Source organism: Strongylocentrotus purpuratus, unplaced genomic scaffold (genome assembly GCF_000002235.5).
Source record: "Strongylocentrotus purpuratus isolate Spur 01 unplaced genomic scaffold, Spur_5.0 spur5_contig_862, whole genome shotgun sequence".
In the NCBI taxonomy this organism is placed as follows: domain Eukaryota; kingdom Metazoa; phylum Echinodermata; class Echinoidea; order Camarodonta; family Strongylocentrotidae; genus Strongylocentrotus; species Strongylocentrotus purpuratus.
Genome location: NW_022145571.1, coordinates 479,165 through 497,630, shown reverse-complemented (window position 1 = coordinate 497,630; position 18,466 = coordinate 479,165). Strand labels below are relative to the sequence as shown.

The 18,466-nt window shown below is 37.4% G+C and overlaps 1 protein-coding gene across 1 annotated transcript in view; it reads right to left on the bottom strand.

Moving 5' to 3' along the window:
- Nucleotides 1-814: 814 nt before the first annotated feature.
- Nucleotides 815-18,466, bottom strand: part of LOC581326 (collagen alpha-1(XI) chain) — a 54,612-nt gene continuing 36,960 nt past the window's right edge. The window contains exons 3-8 of the mRNA XM_003725923.3: nucleotides 14,560-14,657; nucleotides 10,023-10,075; nucleotides 9,180-9,480; nucleotides 8,788-8,855; nucleotides 3,229-3,316; nucleotides 815-2,777 (exon numbers count right to left, since the gene is read on the bottom strand). Coding sequence (XP_003725971.3) covers nucleotides 2,353-2,777; nucleotides 3,229-3,316; nucleotides 8,788-8,855; nucleotides 9,180-9,480; nucleotides 10,023-10,075; nucleotides 14,560-14,657 — 1,033 coding nt within the window. The 3' untranslated portion in view covers nucleotides 815-2,352. The remainder of the gene's footprint in view (nucleotides 2,778-3,228; nucleotides 3,317-8,787; nucleotides 8,856-9,179; nucleotides 9,481-10,022; nucleotides 10,076-14,559; nucleotides 14,658-18,466) is intronic.

Here is an 18,466-nt window from a genome sequence, read left to right as displayed (position 1 = left end):
TACCGGGTAACAAATTCACTACTACCAACGTGGCCACCACTGCCTTCACCACCACGACCACCTCCTCCACCACCGCCACCACCACAACCACCACCATCTCCTTCACCACCACCCCCATTACCACCACCACCACCATCTCCTCCATCACCCCGCCACCACAACCACCACCATCTCCTTCACCACCACCACCATCACCACCACCACCACCACCACCACCACCACCATCACCACCATCACCATCACCCCCACCACCACCACCACCACCACCACCATCACCACCACCACCATCTCCTCCACCACCCACCACCACAACCACCACCATCTCCTTCACCACCACCACCACCACCACCACCACCACCATCACCACCATCACCCCCACCACCACCATGACCACCACCACCATCTCCTCCACTTCCGCCGCCTGCACAACCACCACTAACAACATAGTCACACCGCCAAATCGACTCCAGACCGACTCCAAACTGACTAATCGTTTGCCATAGGGGTAACTTAATTTTTTGGTTTGGTCTGTTGTCGGTGTGAGTCAGGTATACCACCATCATAACCACCACCAATACCACCACTACAATCACCATTATTATCGCAACCAAAGTCACTTCCATCACCCCCTCCACCATTATATATGTTTTGTTTTCACGACTATTTCTGCCACCGATCAATCCACTCTTTTCTCCTTTACATGTATATGTGCACAATATGTTATAATGTGATGTACTCCCTGCTTTAATTATTTACGAGTGTTTGGTGTCACGTTCTCTTGAGTCCAGGCAACGACGACACGTTCTACAAATTATTCCAATAAGTCCAAACCTAGGCTTGACATTTATTAATTCAAATACACCATCACAAAAGGCACGCCAGGCTGCAACATTATAAAGGCAACACAAATCATCTCAAATATACGTCGCCATGGACAATTGTATTTAACTATCTCATCAGATTTTGAGCTGAAACCAAATTAATCACTTTCTTTCTAGTACATCTCAATGCATTTCTCCCTTCGACATACTGTAGTTTTATTCCCTCGGTTGCAAGCCTCGAAACAATCGGTATTCCAAGACATTATCATATGAATGAAGTATTTCAAGGCTCTATATCTGAATACATTTGTAAACGAGTAGAGTTTACAGGATTACAAAATCGAGAAAATAATTACGACGTAACATGAAGAGTGTTCACATGATAAATGATTATTTTATCTGTCCGTCCATTTCCGTTGTCCTAGTTTTATTACAAGCCTATTCTGAATTTAATGTTGCGATCTGTGTTGGAATGAGAAGAACACCTCCCATACACGTGTACCTGTAGGTGAATGATCGAAATAAATAAGAAACATGAGAGTAGTATCGATAGTTATAAGAACCATTTACAAATTTACATCACATTGATTGAAATAAAAATAAAAGACATTCGACCTATCACCTATTAAATCAAACCAATCTATACTATACATAGTTTGTTCTAAAAATTACTTACGTCAGTGTATTTACAATAAACAAAAGTACGTCTGTATATCCTAGTATCTTTCTCTCCAATCCTCATTCATCCTACTAACTCCACCTTTCCCTCAAATAACAACAGCACCCCGAAATGATAGACTATTAAAACCGGTACTATATCAACACAACTATGGCTTTTCTCATTTTCCGATCAACTTTAACTACATAATAATTGCTTTTGATCAAACTAGACGTTTATGAGAGCAACACAAGTGAATACTCTGACATTATTAAAGAGCAAATAATGCAGCACATTATGATTAAACTAGTCCACTAGAACAAAAAGTAATAATATAATCAATACAGACGAATTAATATTCAATATCAACATTACAACTATAGGAAACTCGTAGCATAATTAAAAAATGAATTATAAGGACTCCATAGATCAAAATTTACATCAACGTGAATCAAAGTTACTGATATTAAACAACAATGCCGTAATAGACAGAAATTTAATAGCACCAGTTTGTAAAGAAAGTAAAAATGGAAGACTGTATTCAACATACTAAGCTACAAAAGCAAAGCCTATATTTTACATGGAGGGGTAGGAGGGCAAGTCATTATCCATTAAAAGATCTCTGTGTATAAGATGTAAGATCATAAATTACACTGATTTCTTTATGACCGCATGGTGAAAATCATCGTTGAACCGAGGTCCATGTGCCGGTGTTGTTTTTGTTGTTTATTCCAAAACGAGTCAAAACCAAATATGAAAAATATTTAAACAATAATAATTTGAAGAAAAAAAGAAGAAGAACTGATGGCCATAGTTCATGAAAGTCTTTCAATTTTGTTTATAAAAGTTTATTGATGAAAGTACAGATGTTCATTAGACTAAGCTGCTGCTGCTACTTTTCTGTTTTGTCGATGTGACGTGAATGGAGGATGATTCGATTTGTGTCTGTGGTGCTTCATGCAAAGCAGCTTCTACATCCCTGTCAAAGGGCACATTGAGAGGGGTATCCCCCCTGGTGATGACGTCAGGAGGAAGAAGACCATCCCCGCGGAGTAAGACCGACGGGATGGGATCGGATTCGGTTTGGAGTAGAGCCGCCGAGTCGGTTGGTCCAGCACCCGATGCTACTTCTTCTCCTATCAGAGTATTACCCTGCGGTGGTCCGACGTCCACGGTACCCGGGAACCCGTTTGTACCTTGGTTTGGTATGGAGTAACCGGGTGTTCTGGGTGTTTCGATGTCTACACTACTACCGACTGACATAGGGAAGAACTGATCGCTCATTGATTCGGCTCCACCTGTACAGTGTCACATAGAGGGTAGAAATTTGATGGATTAACAATGCTTTCGTTCATTTATGATTTGCATCGAATACGCATGTCTATTTTGCCTATAACAGGCTTTCAATGACGGTGGGGGAAAAAAGAGGGGGAGAAATATGTTTAAATTCATATGAACAGTCGAATCACAGATCATAGAACCTCTCAAGGATTTTGTACCTTAGTTTGGCCCCAAACAATGTTGTAGCCATTCAATGTGCCTTTGCATATGTTGTTCCTCATTAATCCCGGTGTTCATGACAGTCTTGTGGGATCGTCTCACATCATCAGAACTTTGAATATAAATTATATATTCATAAATCAAAGATATAATGATAATGATTATTCACAGTAGGCATATGATTAAAGAGGATTTAACAGCCAACTATTGAAGCATATTTGCAAGAAAAAACAATTTTAAAAATCTCACCCTGTCCAAACTTGATGAATTCATCGAGCATGTCCACACGATCCTTGAGTTTAGCCATTTCTAGAAGGAGTCCTTCTAACTCTGCAGCCTGTGAACATGGAGAGATAACAAACATATCAGGGGTTGTTTCACAAACACTAAGATTAAATTTAAGTTGGACTTAACTATGGTAGGCTATTAATGCCACTGGTTGTTCTCACCATTATAGGATCTTTAGATAATATTTTTTCCTTCAATAATATCTCATCAAAAAATATATATTCTGTAGATTTGTGACCATGATTTGTACGTCTTTTGAGAGACCAATGCCAGTAAATGGTGAGAGCAACCAGTGGCATGAATGGCCTGCAATATTTAAGTCCAACTTAAAGTCGCTCTTAGTCTTGGTGAAACACCCAGAAGCTATAGTAAGCTCAAAATCATTCAAAATACAAATACGATATAAAAACTATTACTAGATTTACAGTAGAAGTTAATGGTTGATTCCTGGATACTCGATGAAACAAAAGACCTATTTGACTCGGTAACTTGTTCATGGAAATAGATAATAATGACACTCAAGATGTCATCGAGCTTTTAAATCCCTATCCAATTAAAATGATAAAAAATTAAAGTCATGAAAGTAACAAGACCTAAAGTAGAAAGTGCAAGTAACCCGACTCCAGAAAGGGCTATATCTATCACCTTGCTCACAAAGATCTTTATGCTGCAGCTTGTTCATTAGAAATTACTCATTTGAAACGTAGAAAAGGGATTCATACGTCATCAGCGATCTCATTGGACATAAAACTGATACAACAGAGAAAAATGTTACAAGAACTGTTGGAATTATAGTCATGATATGTCTTTAAGTTAGAGCAAGGAGGTGCGATGCTCGTCTCATATCTCCTTGGTCAGACAAGGCCCTATAACGAGTTACAGTCATTATTTTTTTTTGCAAACTGGAGAAGGCCTACTTTAATAACTTCCCATCGGAAACGCGGCGCAACAGGACACCAGTCATCATGCAACAACACTGCATAATTATAAGAATAAAAAGGTTTCCTATCGGGTTAAAAATGTAATGCTTTAATGGATCTATTCATGAAGAATATTTAGTAAAACGTTTGTACGAAATTTATTGATATTGGGCAAAAAATGTAGAACAAGGGTTTGAGAGGCAACGGAGGAGAAAGTCGTTAAACTGTCTACTCTGCACCATGTGTGCTCTTAAGGGCAATCCTTCAAATCTATTACAGGACGTACTAAAATAGAGACCGGTCCGACTTTAATAAGTACTTCAAATTGCTTAGAAATGTGTCCTAATTGAAAACATGAAAACTCATGTTCGCTGAAGCCATTTTAATTGGCAAACCATGGGGAATTGCACACGCTCAATCCGATTAGGTCAAAATAGCGTGGAATTTTGGATAACTTCTGGTCCACTTCAAAACTTGTTGTGGTGGATTGAAACATATTTCTATCAAGGTCTGTATGAACGACAGGTCAACATCCAGATATAATTATCCACTTAGTTGGGGTGATGTTCGATACGAGTATGGGGATTTTTTTAACTTTAGTTTTAAAAGCCTGATACAGATGCCATTCTGACATTAAATAATTTTTTTTTTGTTAACCATCCTCATTATCCATCACTAAGAAGGAAACCTATACAGACAAAGAACGGTTGCATAATGCCTACTCTGAGGTTTTATTAGCATCTAAATTCAAATTCATAATCTACGATTTTGAACAAAAGTTTTGACAAATAAAGTGAAGTCAGCTTTTTAGATTTGTCGGGGTTTTTCGTTTTGCTATCCCTGGATGACCGTCAACTGACCGGGAAATTAAATTTTATGGATTCCAATCGCTCACACGACAAAAAGCGTAAGTTCCTGAGAACGTACATGTATGGCTTGTTTACCTTCTCAGTAAAATATACACAAAAAAAGAAAAAAAAAGAAGAAGAAGAAAAGAGGAAGAGAAGCAGGAGAAAGAGAAGCAGGAGGAGAGTGAATTGTTTACGACTCAGATTTAATATAGGCCTTATAGATAATAATCTATACAATGAAGGATGGCCTCGTGTGTACACGAAGTGAAACCTCAGCCTCAATAAATACTTCGACTGAGAAGAAACAACAGTTTCGGTTTCAGATCGATCATTTTCATATCACACATTTGTGGTATCATTTAGTTACAAAACAATCAATGCCTAATTGATTTACAGAGAAGTTGTGGGGTAGGGTGTAACGCAGAATGTACGTAGGTTGAAAGATAAGCTTGAGTTTTGGTAATGATATAGAATCAATTCTCACATAATCCAACAAAATTCACACTGAATGTTCGAGATTACAATTAAATGTGCCAAACGATTTAGTATATGGGCTGAGTAATGAGCATAATAGTCTAGAGAAATAGATAAGGAAACCGAGGTAAGGAGGTCCGACACCATGTTCCTATGTGAAAATGAGAGTTGTGGTTTTTATTACGGAATGATTTCCAGCAAGTTTTTGTGATTTTATTTTTATTCTAATGATTCGAACAATCAATCTACTGCAGGATAAACAATCCAGAATGAAATATATTCATGTTCTCTCGACATACCATTCCCATGCTCCAGATCAGCTTTAATCAAAATGAGGAAGAAGGATTTTGTAGACAGAAATGTACCAAAGAGTGAGCTTATGAGATGGAGTATAGTCAGAGCACACACTACCCACATACCAATCTATCTTCCTTAACCCCATCCCTAGCCACTCTCAACAGACATGCTTCTTAACATCGCTGTGTATTTATCAATCACTCTTGAAAGATAGAAAGTCGGTGTATTTCGTCTTGACAGCAAGCGTGGCTAAAACGGCTTTTTACAAGGGACCTTTTGACTCCTCCTATATTTATATGCCATGTGGCGCCCATTACGTCCAAACTAAAATGGGAGCATGCCCCTTGAGATTGAACTTCACGCTTCAAGCAAGACAGCTCAGTGTAACAACCTGCTCCTGGACCTGCTCTCTGTACATCATCACTCTACATCTTCATTATATGGAACAAACTAAGAAACTATTGGATCTATTTTTATGTCTAAATTAAGCAAAATGTGCCGACCAAAAACATCTCACGCATCGAATTCATCAAAGACGATAGTATTTTTATTGTAACATGAGCTACAAAAATAGTTTCTCGAAAACATTATGTTATTTGACATGGAAAAGAGCATATCAGAAATTTTGTGTTGCAAATAAATTTGATGTTTCTATACATAAAGATGATGTTTAAAATGTTGGTGTTTGCGCTAGCATCATGGTTTGGGCTGTCTTATGTTAACATAATCTTACTAGTTGAGTGCTACACCTTGAGAGATTTTCTTGAGATCAGAATCTAGATAATAAAAAAGCGATATGATTCATAAGGTATGAGTGGCGATACCGTTACATCATGTGACAGTTTTGCTCTCAGGATTTCCTTTAAGCTATGAGTAGTGGATGGGGCTTTCATAACGATCAAACGTCAGAAGCTCAAACTATCTGATAGGATTTTTGAGATAAACTTGACTTTGAGGGAAGAGAAAACCGCTAAAAACGCGGAGATTTAAACCTATAAGATCAGGTGACGTTAAACAGGATTCAAGAGAATTCCTTTCTAATTCCTAGACAGGAGTGCAGAATGTAAAACAGGAAGATGGAGGGGTGCGATAAGAGGAATTCTACCGCCCCCCTTTCAACTGATTAATGTCTGTCTGACATAACATATTGAGATTTACAGGTTTGTGCAACTATCATTCGCACATAATCATCGTAATCACATTTAAGTTAAAATACATGGGAAAAAACTGGCAGCCGACACAGTGCCTCAACTTAATGAGATCTTTTTCCAGCTATTCATAATTTTGCTCAAAATATTTTTGGGTACAAAATAGGAAATGTATAAGTGTGGATTATGAAAGAGTGACATTAACATTACGCATCATTCCTCTGCAGGCCGGAACATACACATGGACTACCCCCCCCCCCCCCTCCCCTTACTCCCTCCTCCATCGAATAATCACTAATTGAATGGGATGCAGGATCCCCAAGGTAACGGGTGCTAAAGCGGGGTGAAATAACGTCAACACAGCGATTTGCAGGCAGAGAGACGTAAAGCGGCTACATAACTTGATATTTCGGGAGGGGGGGAGGGGCAGATCCTCCCCTGTGGAAATGTTTCTTTATGCATCCGAGGTGTCGTGGTCGAGTGGATAAGTCACCGGACTGTGGATCACAAGTCCGCGGTTCAAGTCCCGCCGCGGCACTAATGTCCTTTGGCAAGACATTGATCTACATTTGCCACTCTCCACCCAGGTGTTAAAATGGGTACCCGGTAGGATGCGAAAGCTAATGTGGTTTGATTAGCAAGTGGCGCTTGTAAAATGGCGACTGGCTGGAATGCTCCCCAGGGAGTGGAGAATGTGCATACCTTGTGTGCGGGTAAGCCTGAATCCGATGACCGGGGTAATAATAATATGTTGTAAAGCGCTGTGATACACATGTATGTCTGTAAGAGCGCTATATAAATGCCAATATTATTATTATTATTATTAATCCACCCTTAATTCCCCATTGATATTATATCTCAATATTGACGTATGGCCTTTGACAAGGTCGTTCTTCAATACTGTTGCAACAAATAAGAACACATGGTTTGTGTTATTTGGTATCATTCTTATACACAGAACGGAAACAAGTGTGATCACATGATCTCAATCGGTGTAAATAACTTGTGACAGAAATAGGTTTATTCCGACAGCCTGGTACCACAGCCCAGATAGACCATAGAACACAACGAGCTGGCAATATATTTCACAAACAAACGAACAAACAAATGAACAAATGAACAAACAAAAATATTAAAAACTGCATTAATATCAGTCGCTAAAAATTGTCAATTAATACAGATGACAGTAATCTTAGGACACCTTCGGATGGACACCTTAAGTGTCACACATTTTTTGTTAAACCTTTGCTGATGCGCAATCTTCGCAATCTTCCGAGTATGATTTGAAGATAAAATGAAAATAAAAACCCCAAACAGTTGTGGCACTTAATGCAATATATATTAAGTGTGGTTAGCGATGTGATTTGATTGGTAGTATGTATACTATACTCTACGAGTAGAGCGCCTTTTCACCGAGATTAATGAGCCCCTTTACATGGTCTCTAGACAAGATTACTATGCTATGATAACTTCGAAAAGAATCATTTTTATATCTTTATTGAATCCTTGCTTATTTCACTCGCAACACATCGTGGTAAGCCTAACATGCCCGATAAATAATTCTTGTTTGGTGACCCTAAAATTAGAAAACGATAATGCTGTAATTTGTATACAACATTATAACATGATCGCCAAGACTTTTTGTTGTTTAGTAATTGTATTCCATAGAAATGATGTGCGAGTTACGTACTACGTAATTTGATGGTCGCACATTTCAATGAGAGATAGACAAGGCTATTGAAATTGCCTCGATCACGCTGTTGTTCGAAAGTCTTTACAATCGTATGTTCTTATGTTCTAATTATCTTACTACAATAGTGTTTGACTTACCGTAACAACCATTCCTAGTGCTTCAACTGAACCAGGGGAACCAGGTGGACCCGGTGGACCAACGATTCCTGGCATGAGAAAGCAAGTAATAAGGACACTCAATGAAGTAGGACTGGAATCTTATTAAAGCACACTTAAATGATAAGAGGAATGATGCTTCATTTATATCTGACGGACAGGGTGACCCCTCCCCACCCCCCCCCCACCCCCCCCCCAAAAAAAAACATCAATGTTATTTTTTTTGAAGTAATTTAACAGAGAGTAGTTTATGAAGCTTACCGGTTTTATACGTCTTAAGACATACAAGTATAGCAACATTATCTAATCATTTATCAAGATGAGAACTGATTTCCCAATTATTTTAATGATACGAGTATACTGAATTGGCCTACCTGGTGCGGACTTCCCAGGAAGACCTTGAATTCCCGGTGGTCCCTGTGGCCCGGCAGGTCCTGATGGTCCAGCAGGCCCTCTAGAACCAGGATCTCCTTTTGGTCCTACTGGTCCCGGTGGTCCACTAGCACCCACAGCTCCAGGAGACCCTACTGAGCCAGTGGGTCCACCGGGCCCCTGTGGGCCTTGAGGCCCTCTTAGTGTGGTCGTTCCGCGATCACCAGCACTATTATACCCCGGGTTCACCAGGTTAACGTCATTGTTCACAGGTCTAATAGAGGTGCCTCGTGAGCGGCTAAGCTAGAGGTGGCCAGGGGAAGAAGTGAGTGAGTGACAGAGAGAGAGAGAGAGAGAGAATTATAAATCCACATAAAAGTGTATCTTAATGCCTTTTCTATGGCTTACTGTAAATTTAGATAAAACCCTATTTTTGACCGCCGTAAACTTCGAGAGAGACCGAAATATTAACGTAACGAGTATGCATTAAAGAGAGAGAAAGAAATAGAGATATGGAGAGACTGCGAGAGATGGTATGTGAGGGGAGGCTAGTTGGAAGAATCTATCGATTTATCAATGTATCTTCTCCCAGCTCGTAGATTGATTGCAACATTTTCCACAAATCTCTGTTTTCTGTAACCGTGTCATTCCTCTCCGTATCTCAATGTTTAGTTCCGAGATACTTCTTGGTTTTACTCTTGGTCTGGTACCTTCGACTTTTCCTACTAATAACTCTTTCAAGAGACTCTGATGTCTTTTGATGTGGCCAAAGTATTTTGCCTTTCTTCAGTTGAATAGAAACAAAAATAATATGAATGAGAATACTATGCTCGTTTTGAACTTACCAATTCGTCTACTTTTTGTTGTAATTCATTTAACGTCGAACAATTCATACACGCTGCAAAATAAAAGGAAAAAACAAAGATTGATAAAATCATCAGAATTGGAACTGAAAGCTTATAGACTTACAAATGATTACTTTTAATGAGAACCAGAATAATTCAAAAACCAAAGTCAACGAAGATTTGGATACAACTATCTACATTTATGCATTTAAATAAAAAGTAGACATTTATTTTTACATCATTCCTAATATGGCGTACTTGTATGTAAGCATCTTCGGTGTAATTACAATTTAATTTCACCCTTGATATTTTGTCTTAAATAGCTCGAGACATTCAGCATCTGAGAAAATTGACACTTACGAATGAAACATTTAAAATCTCCACATCTATGACTATTTTTATTCATATATCGGGAATTTGAAAATGTTAGAAGTTAAACTACACATTGAAAGCTAAACATACACTGCCACGTGGGAACGAATAACAAATTTCAAGTAAATAAAAAGACTTTGTTGGCACCAAGACATCAAGATAATTTCATCCACGATTTAACGTGTTAAAACCCAATGCACAGAGGACCTCAACCAATAATCATCCATTATTGCCTTTGCCCAAGTAGTAAATTATTTTTTAAAACAAAAACACCGATAATACTGTACACAACGATAATTTATCAAGGGTGTCACTAGAAGCAGTAACCGGGGGAGGGGGGGGGGGGTGCAAAACGGTTATTCATTTTATAGGCAAATCTGAATCAAGTCTAGATACGTCAGCCAATCAGAAATACGCTTTTTATTGTGTGTTGGATTTATCTTGCTAACTTAATGCAAAAAAACTTGTCCCAATCCGTGCCATTCAAAATAAGTATTTTTTGTTTATTCTGTTTTGTATCTTGGAAATTAAATAAATAAGAATTAAAATATTCCTTCATCAAAAGCCTAGACTTGTTACTTCATTAGCATCAGCCATGTTTTGCACCGGGTCTACGAGATCAGGAGAGTATAGCATTATATTTGTCCTTCATAAAAGTTTGGCACAGCTTTTTTTGATAAACCGCAAGTTTGTGTCATGATGACAGGTATTATGTGTACTATGTTAAAGGGAAGCAAACGTAATCTTTCAAAATAATCTCATACTTATCTTCGTCAGTTACAACATTAATACAGGTTATTGTTATACCATATATTCGGAACGACAGTCCTTCAAAGAAAAAGAATCGAAATTGCTTTCATGTACCGGTCCTTATGAAATAGAAGACTAAACAAGAAATATATGAAATAGAAAACTATTATAGGTTTGTTTCAATTAAGAAAAAAGTGACAAAGTCATACATATATCATTATCTCTTTGGAATAGTTTAAAATGTAAGCAGTTAAAGCCTATCTGCACTATTTTGGCCAGGAGGGATTAGACTTCCCTGCTTGTTCACTGGCTGGTGGTTATCTCATCAAATCAGCTCTCAATTAACATAAGAAAAAGGGAACCATGGGAGACCGAAGGTCACCGCTTAGGCACTGTTTTCTATATAGAGGGCACAAGTAGCTATAATTAGTCTAGTGAGGCTTTAATATAAATCCAGTTTTCTAATTTCTGTTTTTCTCCCAAGTGCCTTAACCCTTGGGGCACTACTCAACATTTACTATGGAGAATATATTATTGCAGGTTCTGTTAAAAAATCAAAATATTTTAGTAATTTTGTGAGTTGGAACAAATGGGAAAGTTGTCCGATACTACATCACAGTGACATTTCCGATTCAGACAATTGGATGTACCCATAATATGGATAGTAATAGCGACTTAACCAAACTTTTTTCTTTTTCCAGATTTCGTTCAAACTTTCACCAGTCTGCTTTCTGATTTGTCTGCTTTCTTTTAGGGTTGTCTGCTATTAATCGGATCAGGAGCAGTTTTGGCATCATGGACCAGTTTCTAATAGACTTTAAAGGCATCGTTTAACAATGTTAAATCTGAGATGCATGGCGCTACATGCTATCAGTGTCTGTGATATGGTGTGATATCGAAGCCCTAACAAAAAAAATGACCTTCAAAATGATCATGAAGTTCCTAAAAAAGGAAAAAATCTTTGAGTAACCGGTTTTAACATACTCATTTTCCTAAAAGACTGTAGTGCTATCAAAACCGTTAGGAAAACGAAAAATGAAATTTCGATTTTCAATCATAAATATCTTGATAATCAGACAGGCGATCGGCTTGTAAAAGTCATGGGGTTCCTGACTGACCTAAAAGTTTATAATTACCATTGCAGCATGAGCGAAATCCAGGATTTTGTCAGAATCTGAGACAAAGTTAGCCGATCCCCTTAAATAGTTAAATTAAATTCTACAAAAGCTCATTAGACTGCACATAACGGGAAAAGGGGAAGGAAGGACAAATAGGGACGGAGAGGGAGAAACGGGATAGAAACAAAGTGAATTAAAAGGAGGGATGGAGATGGAAAGGGGAGTGTAAAAGGGACTTACAAAAGACTGAAACAGAGAAAGGAGAGGAAAGAGAGAAAGATAGATGATGATGTTGATGATTCACAACATTTGTATGGCATACAGAGAAAGAAAGAGACAGTAAGGTGGGGAGATACCTATTCTGGAGTTGACGTGGGATTCTCCCTCTATCAATAATATATATGAAATAATATATATTCTATAATAAACTTTTATTTCTCAATCATCACAAGGCAACATGTTTAACCTTATGAATATATAACCGTTATGAATGTAGATCTGTATGAGACTTTCATTGGCAAACACATACAAGGCGTGATGTATTGTTGGGACAGAACATGGTCTGTTACATCTCATGGACGCGAAGCAGACGTGACAGGTTGACGGAAATATCGATAATGAAATCTTTAGATAAAAGAGCAGATAGGGAAAGGGGAAAGGAGACAGGACAGAAAAACATAAATACTAAATCCTCGCGATGGTGACACAAAATGGAACTAATGTGTGTTATTAGTTGAAGGAAGACAGAGGACCTTCATCAATAACATGGGCCATGCCATTTCTGTTAAGATGTTTCCTGTGGTACTGACAGACTCTGAATGTAGTAGACCTACATATATTTCACACCGATAAGTGTGAATGTTGAACATTAATGTGTATATGAAAAAGGCCCGGAAATCGCAGCGTTTTCTGCTCTTACTAAATGACCATGCAGAAAGAGGACCTTCCTAATTTAGAGGAAGTGAATTGCTGTTAACAAACGAAGGAACAACTTCCGAATAAGTATATATCTTCTCATTATATTTTCATCACTTGAACAGGGAATTATGCAAATGAATCTTTTTCTTGTACGTCAAGACTGTTTCTGTTTCAATCGTATCTTGATGCTTGTTTTTATTTACATCTAGGTCCTACTCAGAAATGATTACGTGTGGATGCCATTTCCTTTTATATAGGCTATTCCTAAATGTTCTAATGTACCCTAACTGCCGTTTAAAGTTTTGCTTTGATTACTTTGATTGATAATAAATGTTATAGAGAAAAAGACTGAAAATGATATTGGTTTTGTGGCCTACATTAATGCTCTTTGTTGAAATACACGTGGAATAACAATACGGATAAATAATACTTTCTGAATTTGATGGTACATGGCGAATGAGACAAATAATTTTTAAAAAGAGCAAATGAGAAAAACTGTAAACATTATGGAGCAAATTAAGATAAATACAGATTTAAAAGAAGATTCAAATAAAGCAAAATAAAACAACACGATATGAAAGAGAAAGTAGGTACTCGGGAGAGATGAGATCAAAATTCTTCAAACATTACAGAAGAGAAAAATAATATGTATTCGACTTGAGAAAAAATGTTTTATTTTGTACTCAATGCAGACACAAGGGAACACCAACCGAAGGCAATAAACAATAACAAGTATGAGGTTGATTAATGAGGCGATTTCATCGAGACTCCTCCATCTATCTTTCTCTTGAAAATCAATGCAGACTTTAAGATCATATTCATCCTTCAAAAAGCGGAAGAAAAATGCAGACTCGAGCGGAAGCCAAGAAATACCTCCTTCTCTTGAGACTATAAAGGGAGGTACACAGGTTGATAGTCCATGGTGGTCCACTAGATCATGGTCCAAGTACGAGACAGGATTCCTCCTGAATTACGCTCAAACAAAGTCACCGTTAAGAACTCCTGATAAAACATAAGAGGGAATAATTCCTCCACCCTAGGTCTAGTTCCAAACATGCACCCATAAAATGGGATTGTTTGAAATTAACATGAACTATGTCACCTCTGAGGGAATATTTTAAAATCACTGAGCTTGAATTTGGAAAAATGCCGTAGTCAGGCGACTTTCTAAAAAGCATTTTCAAAATTCATTATATGATTTAGCATGTACCATAAAACTTAAATCTAAGTTATTGCTAAGACAAGCTATGACCTAAGACATGTGGGATTAATATCAACAATATACAACATACTGGAAACTTGATACCAAATTTGTAATTTTTGTCAATCTTACCTTAGAAACAGAGAAGATATTACAATTATGCTATAGCCATACTCACCATCATTACAATTTGTGCCACTAAAACCCGGACAACACCGTCTTTCTGTAGTTTCTACTGTTCTGTATCCTATCGTATATTTTGGTCGAAACATTACCCTGTAATAAAGAAAAAAAGAAAGAAACACGCATGTCAAGATCCAATTCTTCCCAAACCTTTGACAACAAATATAATAATAATAATAATATCAGTCTGGATTTATCGGTATGGAGTGGCAAGTGCAGATTAATGCCCTGCCATAGGACATAAGTGCCGTGTTGGGGATCGAACCGATGACCTTTGTATTTGAAGAGAATTGTGCTTAAACCATTCGATTTTATGCAACACTGCTCATTTCAAGGTACTCCATAAAACTTACGATATATATGTTGTCTTATTGCTTGTCGGAATATACACAGCGTGATGTAAATAATAAAAAATGTTGAAACAAAGAACAGATATATTCAAATCATCATGGTATACAAAGCAAACGTACACATATCAACCGATATATTTGTTTTTTGCCTTTAACAAAAAAAATTAATTGAATAAATAGCCTTTATCATTTGTTGAGTGGCTATGTCGTCAATTTGTTGATGATTGTATTTAAATCTATCAAACATTCTTTAAAGGGATCCGGTAACTTTGTCTCAGATTCTGAAACAAAATTCTGGATTTAGCTCATGATGCAATGATAATTATAAACCTTTAGGTCAGTCAGGAGCCCCATGACTTTTACAAGCCGATCGCCTGTCTGATTATCAAGATATTTATGATTGGAATTACAAATTTTGAAAACCGTTCGCCTGACGGTTTTCATAACACTACAGTCTATTGGGGAAAACGAGTATGGTAAAACCGGTCACTGAAAGATTTTTACTTTTTTGAGGCACTTCTTGATCATTTTGAAGCGCAATTTTTTTAGGGCTTCAATATCACACCATATCACAGACACTGATAACACTTAGGGCCGTGTATCTCAGATTTAACATTGTTAAACGATCCCTTTAACCTTCTTTCTGAAGCCCTTAGGGGTTTCTGCTATGACCAAAAAAGGTTTTGAACCTTAAGAATCACATGGTTTCCTTGAATTTCAGATAGAAGCTTGTAATTGCATATCATGAAATATGACTTGTAACTTTGTGTCAGAAAAGGCTAGACGTATGCAGGACGGCACTTATACTTTTTGTCCGCGCTGAACTGCGACCGATAAGTCAATAACGGCAAGGTTTATGGGACTATCATTGTCATGAATGTCACGGAAGTAAGTCTTGCAGTGATGGATGGGAAGGTTTGTCCTAACGTTAAAGGCCTAATGACTAAAAAAAGAACCTTGTACATGGAAAACCGCTAAATTTTGACGGAACTACAGAAAATATAGCAGTATAAGATTCTCGGTGCTTTTTTTTTTGGGGGGGGGGGGGGTAGGAGAGGGACCCCAATAAACATACTGACAAACGTATACACAGAATCTGCTGGGCAAACAGACCCAAAACATCATCCAGCACTACCTTATATGACGAACGCTAAGGCCTGACAACTTAATGCATTTATGGAGCAAAAGTTTGAGTCTGACCTAGATATTTCGGAAGCAGTAAATGAAAAACTCCGGTTTTTATCTATTACTGCCCAAGTTTATTGGATAATATATCACCGCAGGGACGATGGGTAGTAAAACCTGGCGTCTGGCTTTGTCAAAGTTAATCTTTGCGATAATTCCTAAGTTATGACATGAAATTGTTTGACCTTCCTGTCCTCATATTCTTTATTTCGTGTGTTTTGGGATTTACTTAGGAAAGGGTAATTGTAATACAAACTTAATCATGGTAATAAAAACAGGTACTAAATAACTTCCGTAATTGGGTTAGTATAATAATCATTATGTTTGGAATTCAAAATCATTCATTGACATCAATCAGCGTAATATATCACCCACTTCTTCAAACAATAACAGGAGATTCAAAAACATTGACAACGAAGAAATCGTATGTATTGTTATTATTAAAGGCACATGGAAATTGTTGGAAATTGATAGTCTTCAAAACCCACCATCGTCATCTCCTCTAGACAAAATTCAATCAATAGGTACTTTTAGATTTGCGTGGACTGATACGTGTGACGTCCATTCAAGGCAGTGCATTAAAAGGACGTCGATCGTAGCAATCCACGTTGTCGTTGTGCAAATCTAAAAGTCCCTATTAGCGTGTAGGCCTTAACTGACGATATCTTCGTTCATATCTATCACAACCATATATTTTAAAAGATTATGCCCTTTTACTAAAATGTAGTTAATGAAGATGACACTTATCCAAATCCTGAAAACAGTAAGAATGCTTGCAATATCGGTTCGTTGTCAATATTTTCTTTATCATCAATACCCTAAACTTTGATGTTTTACGTTTCTCTCAAAATATGAAATAGACGTCAGCTACACGATGGTGTACCTACGAAAACGATTGATAGATATAAATTTTCCTATAATAAAATGTGTTAGTGTATAATGTGTATGATAGCGTTATGTTATTGTTTTGACTCTGTTGACATCAGTAATAGTCTTAGCCAATAATTGCTAAGGCGTGAAAAGGAAAGAGATACAGACCAGTGATACGATCGTAATCTCAAAATCAAGATGGAGGCCTATATTCTATGTCATCTTAAATATCGTGCCCTATATCAACGTGGGGTTGATTTTTCCCGCAATTTAGAATCGCATTATTTAACATAGTGTTTGGATCAGTGTGTATTAGCATTATGCACGTTTCTTACAGTTTTGAATCACTCTATAGGCTAATTGTGTGTCTCTACCAGAAACACTATTTCATTATCCATCTTAATTACACTGTCTAAATGTTTTGAAACGGGTTTCCTATATCTGTTTGATATGATACACGTATCACACTGTTACCACAGAGTGACATTTACATTTACGACAACATGGTTTGAATTCAAACCAAAATCGTTTTGTAGGCAAACCCAACATTAAACACATCTTCCAGGGCAAGTCTCTGGATAAACCCATCTGCTTGGTCTGTATTAAAACTGGGCAATCTTTTATGCAAGAGAACCAAACACTCAGCAACACATCCGAGAGAGAAAACATATGAAGACTATATATCATCGTCAGGATGATTGTGAATGACATCATACGTCTTAATCTTGAGAATGTGAGTGAATGGATTGATAGATCATCCTAATGATATCAATCTATAATCCATGTGTTCTTCATCACTGGCCACGCACGTGTTAATGAAAGCTAGCAGTCCAATGGATTGGTATTCTGGATTCTTGAAATGCGTGCCATGAAACCAGGGACTGTCTCTAATCATTAGTACTACGCTATGAAAGTATGATGCTTGATCTGGTCGTGAAGCTGACCCACACTACAGACAGAGAGAGGCGAGGAAATTGAAATCACTAATCAGGGTGTATTTTCTTCGGGGGGCGGGGCGTTTCAGTATTGAATTTGCCAAATTTTAGGCTAGAAAAATATTTTGTGGTTGCTTGTTAGAGATTTATAAGAATTTGTCACCTTTTTAGTTTGACACAAATTGTGGATATAATGCCAATTCGATTATTCAAGTCCATACAATTCTTTAATAAACAATTTTCACTTACAATATTGGATTTAATGACCGTTCCTTACTCTTTAAAGATCAAGTGTGACATTATGCATATGAACATGGATTGTATGATTGCAAAAGATGTACATATATCCATTAGAGTTAAATTTGTTAAATGAAACCTTTCCGTACCTAAAAAGGTATGCGGGAAAGGGATACAGAGAAATGGGAGGGACGGGGGCGGTAGGAATAATGAACTTCATGGTAAGGGTTTCAAACCTTCAGTCAATAAACACAGTATCTTAAAAAGACGAATAAAATATATTCTGGCATTCTTTCTTTACCTAGTTCCCCTCAATATCATGTCA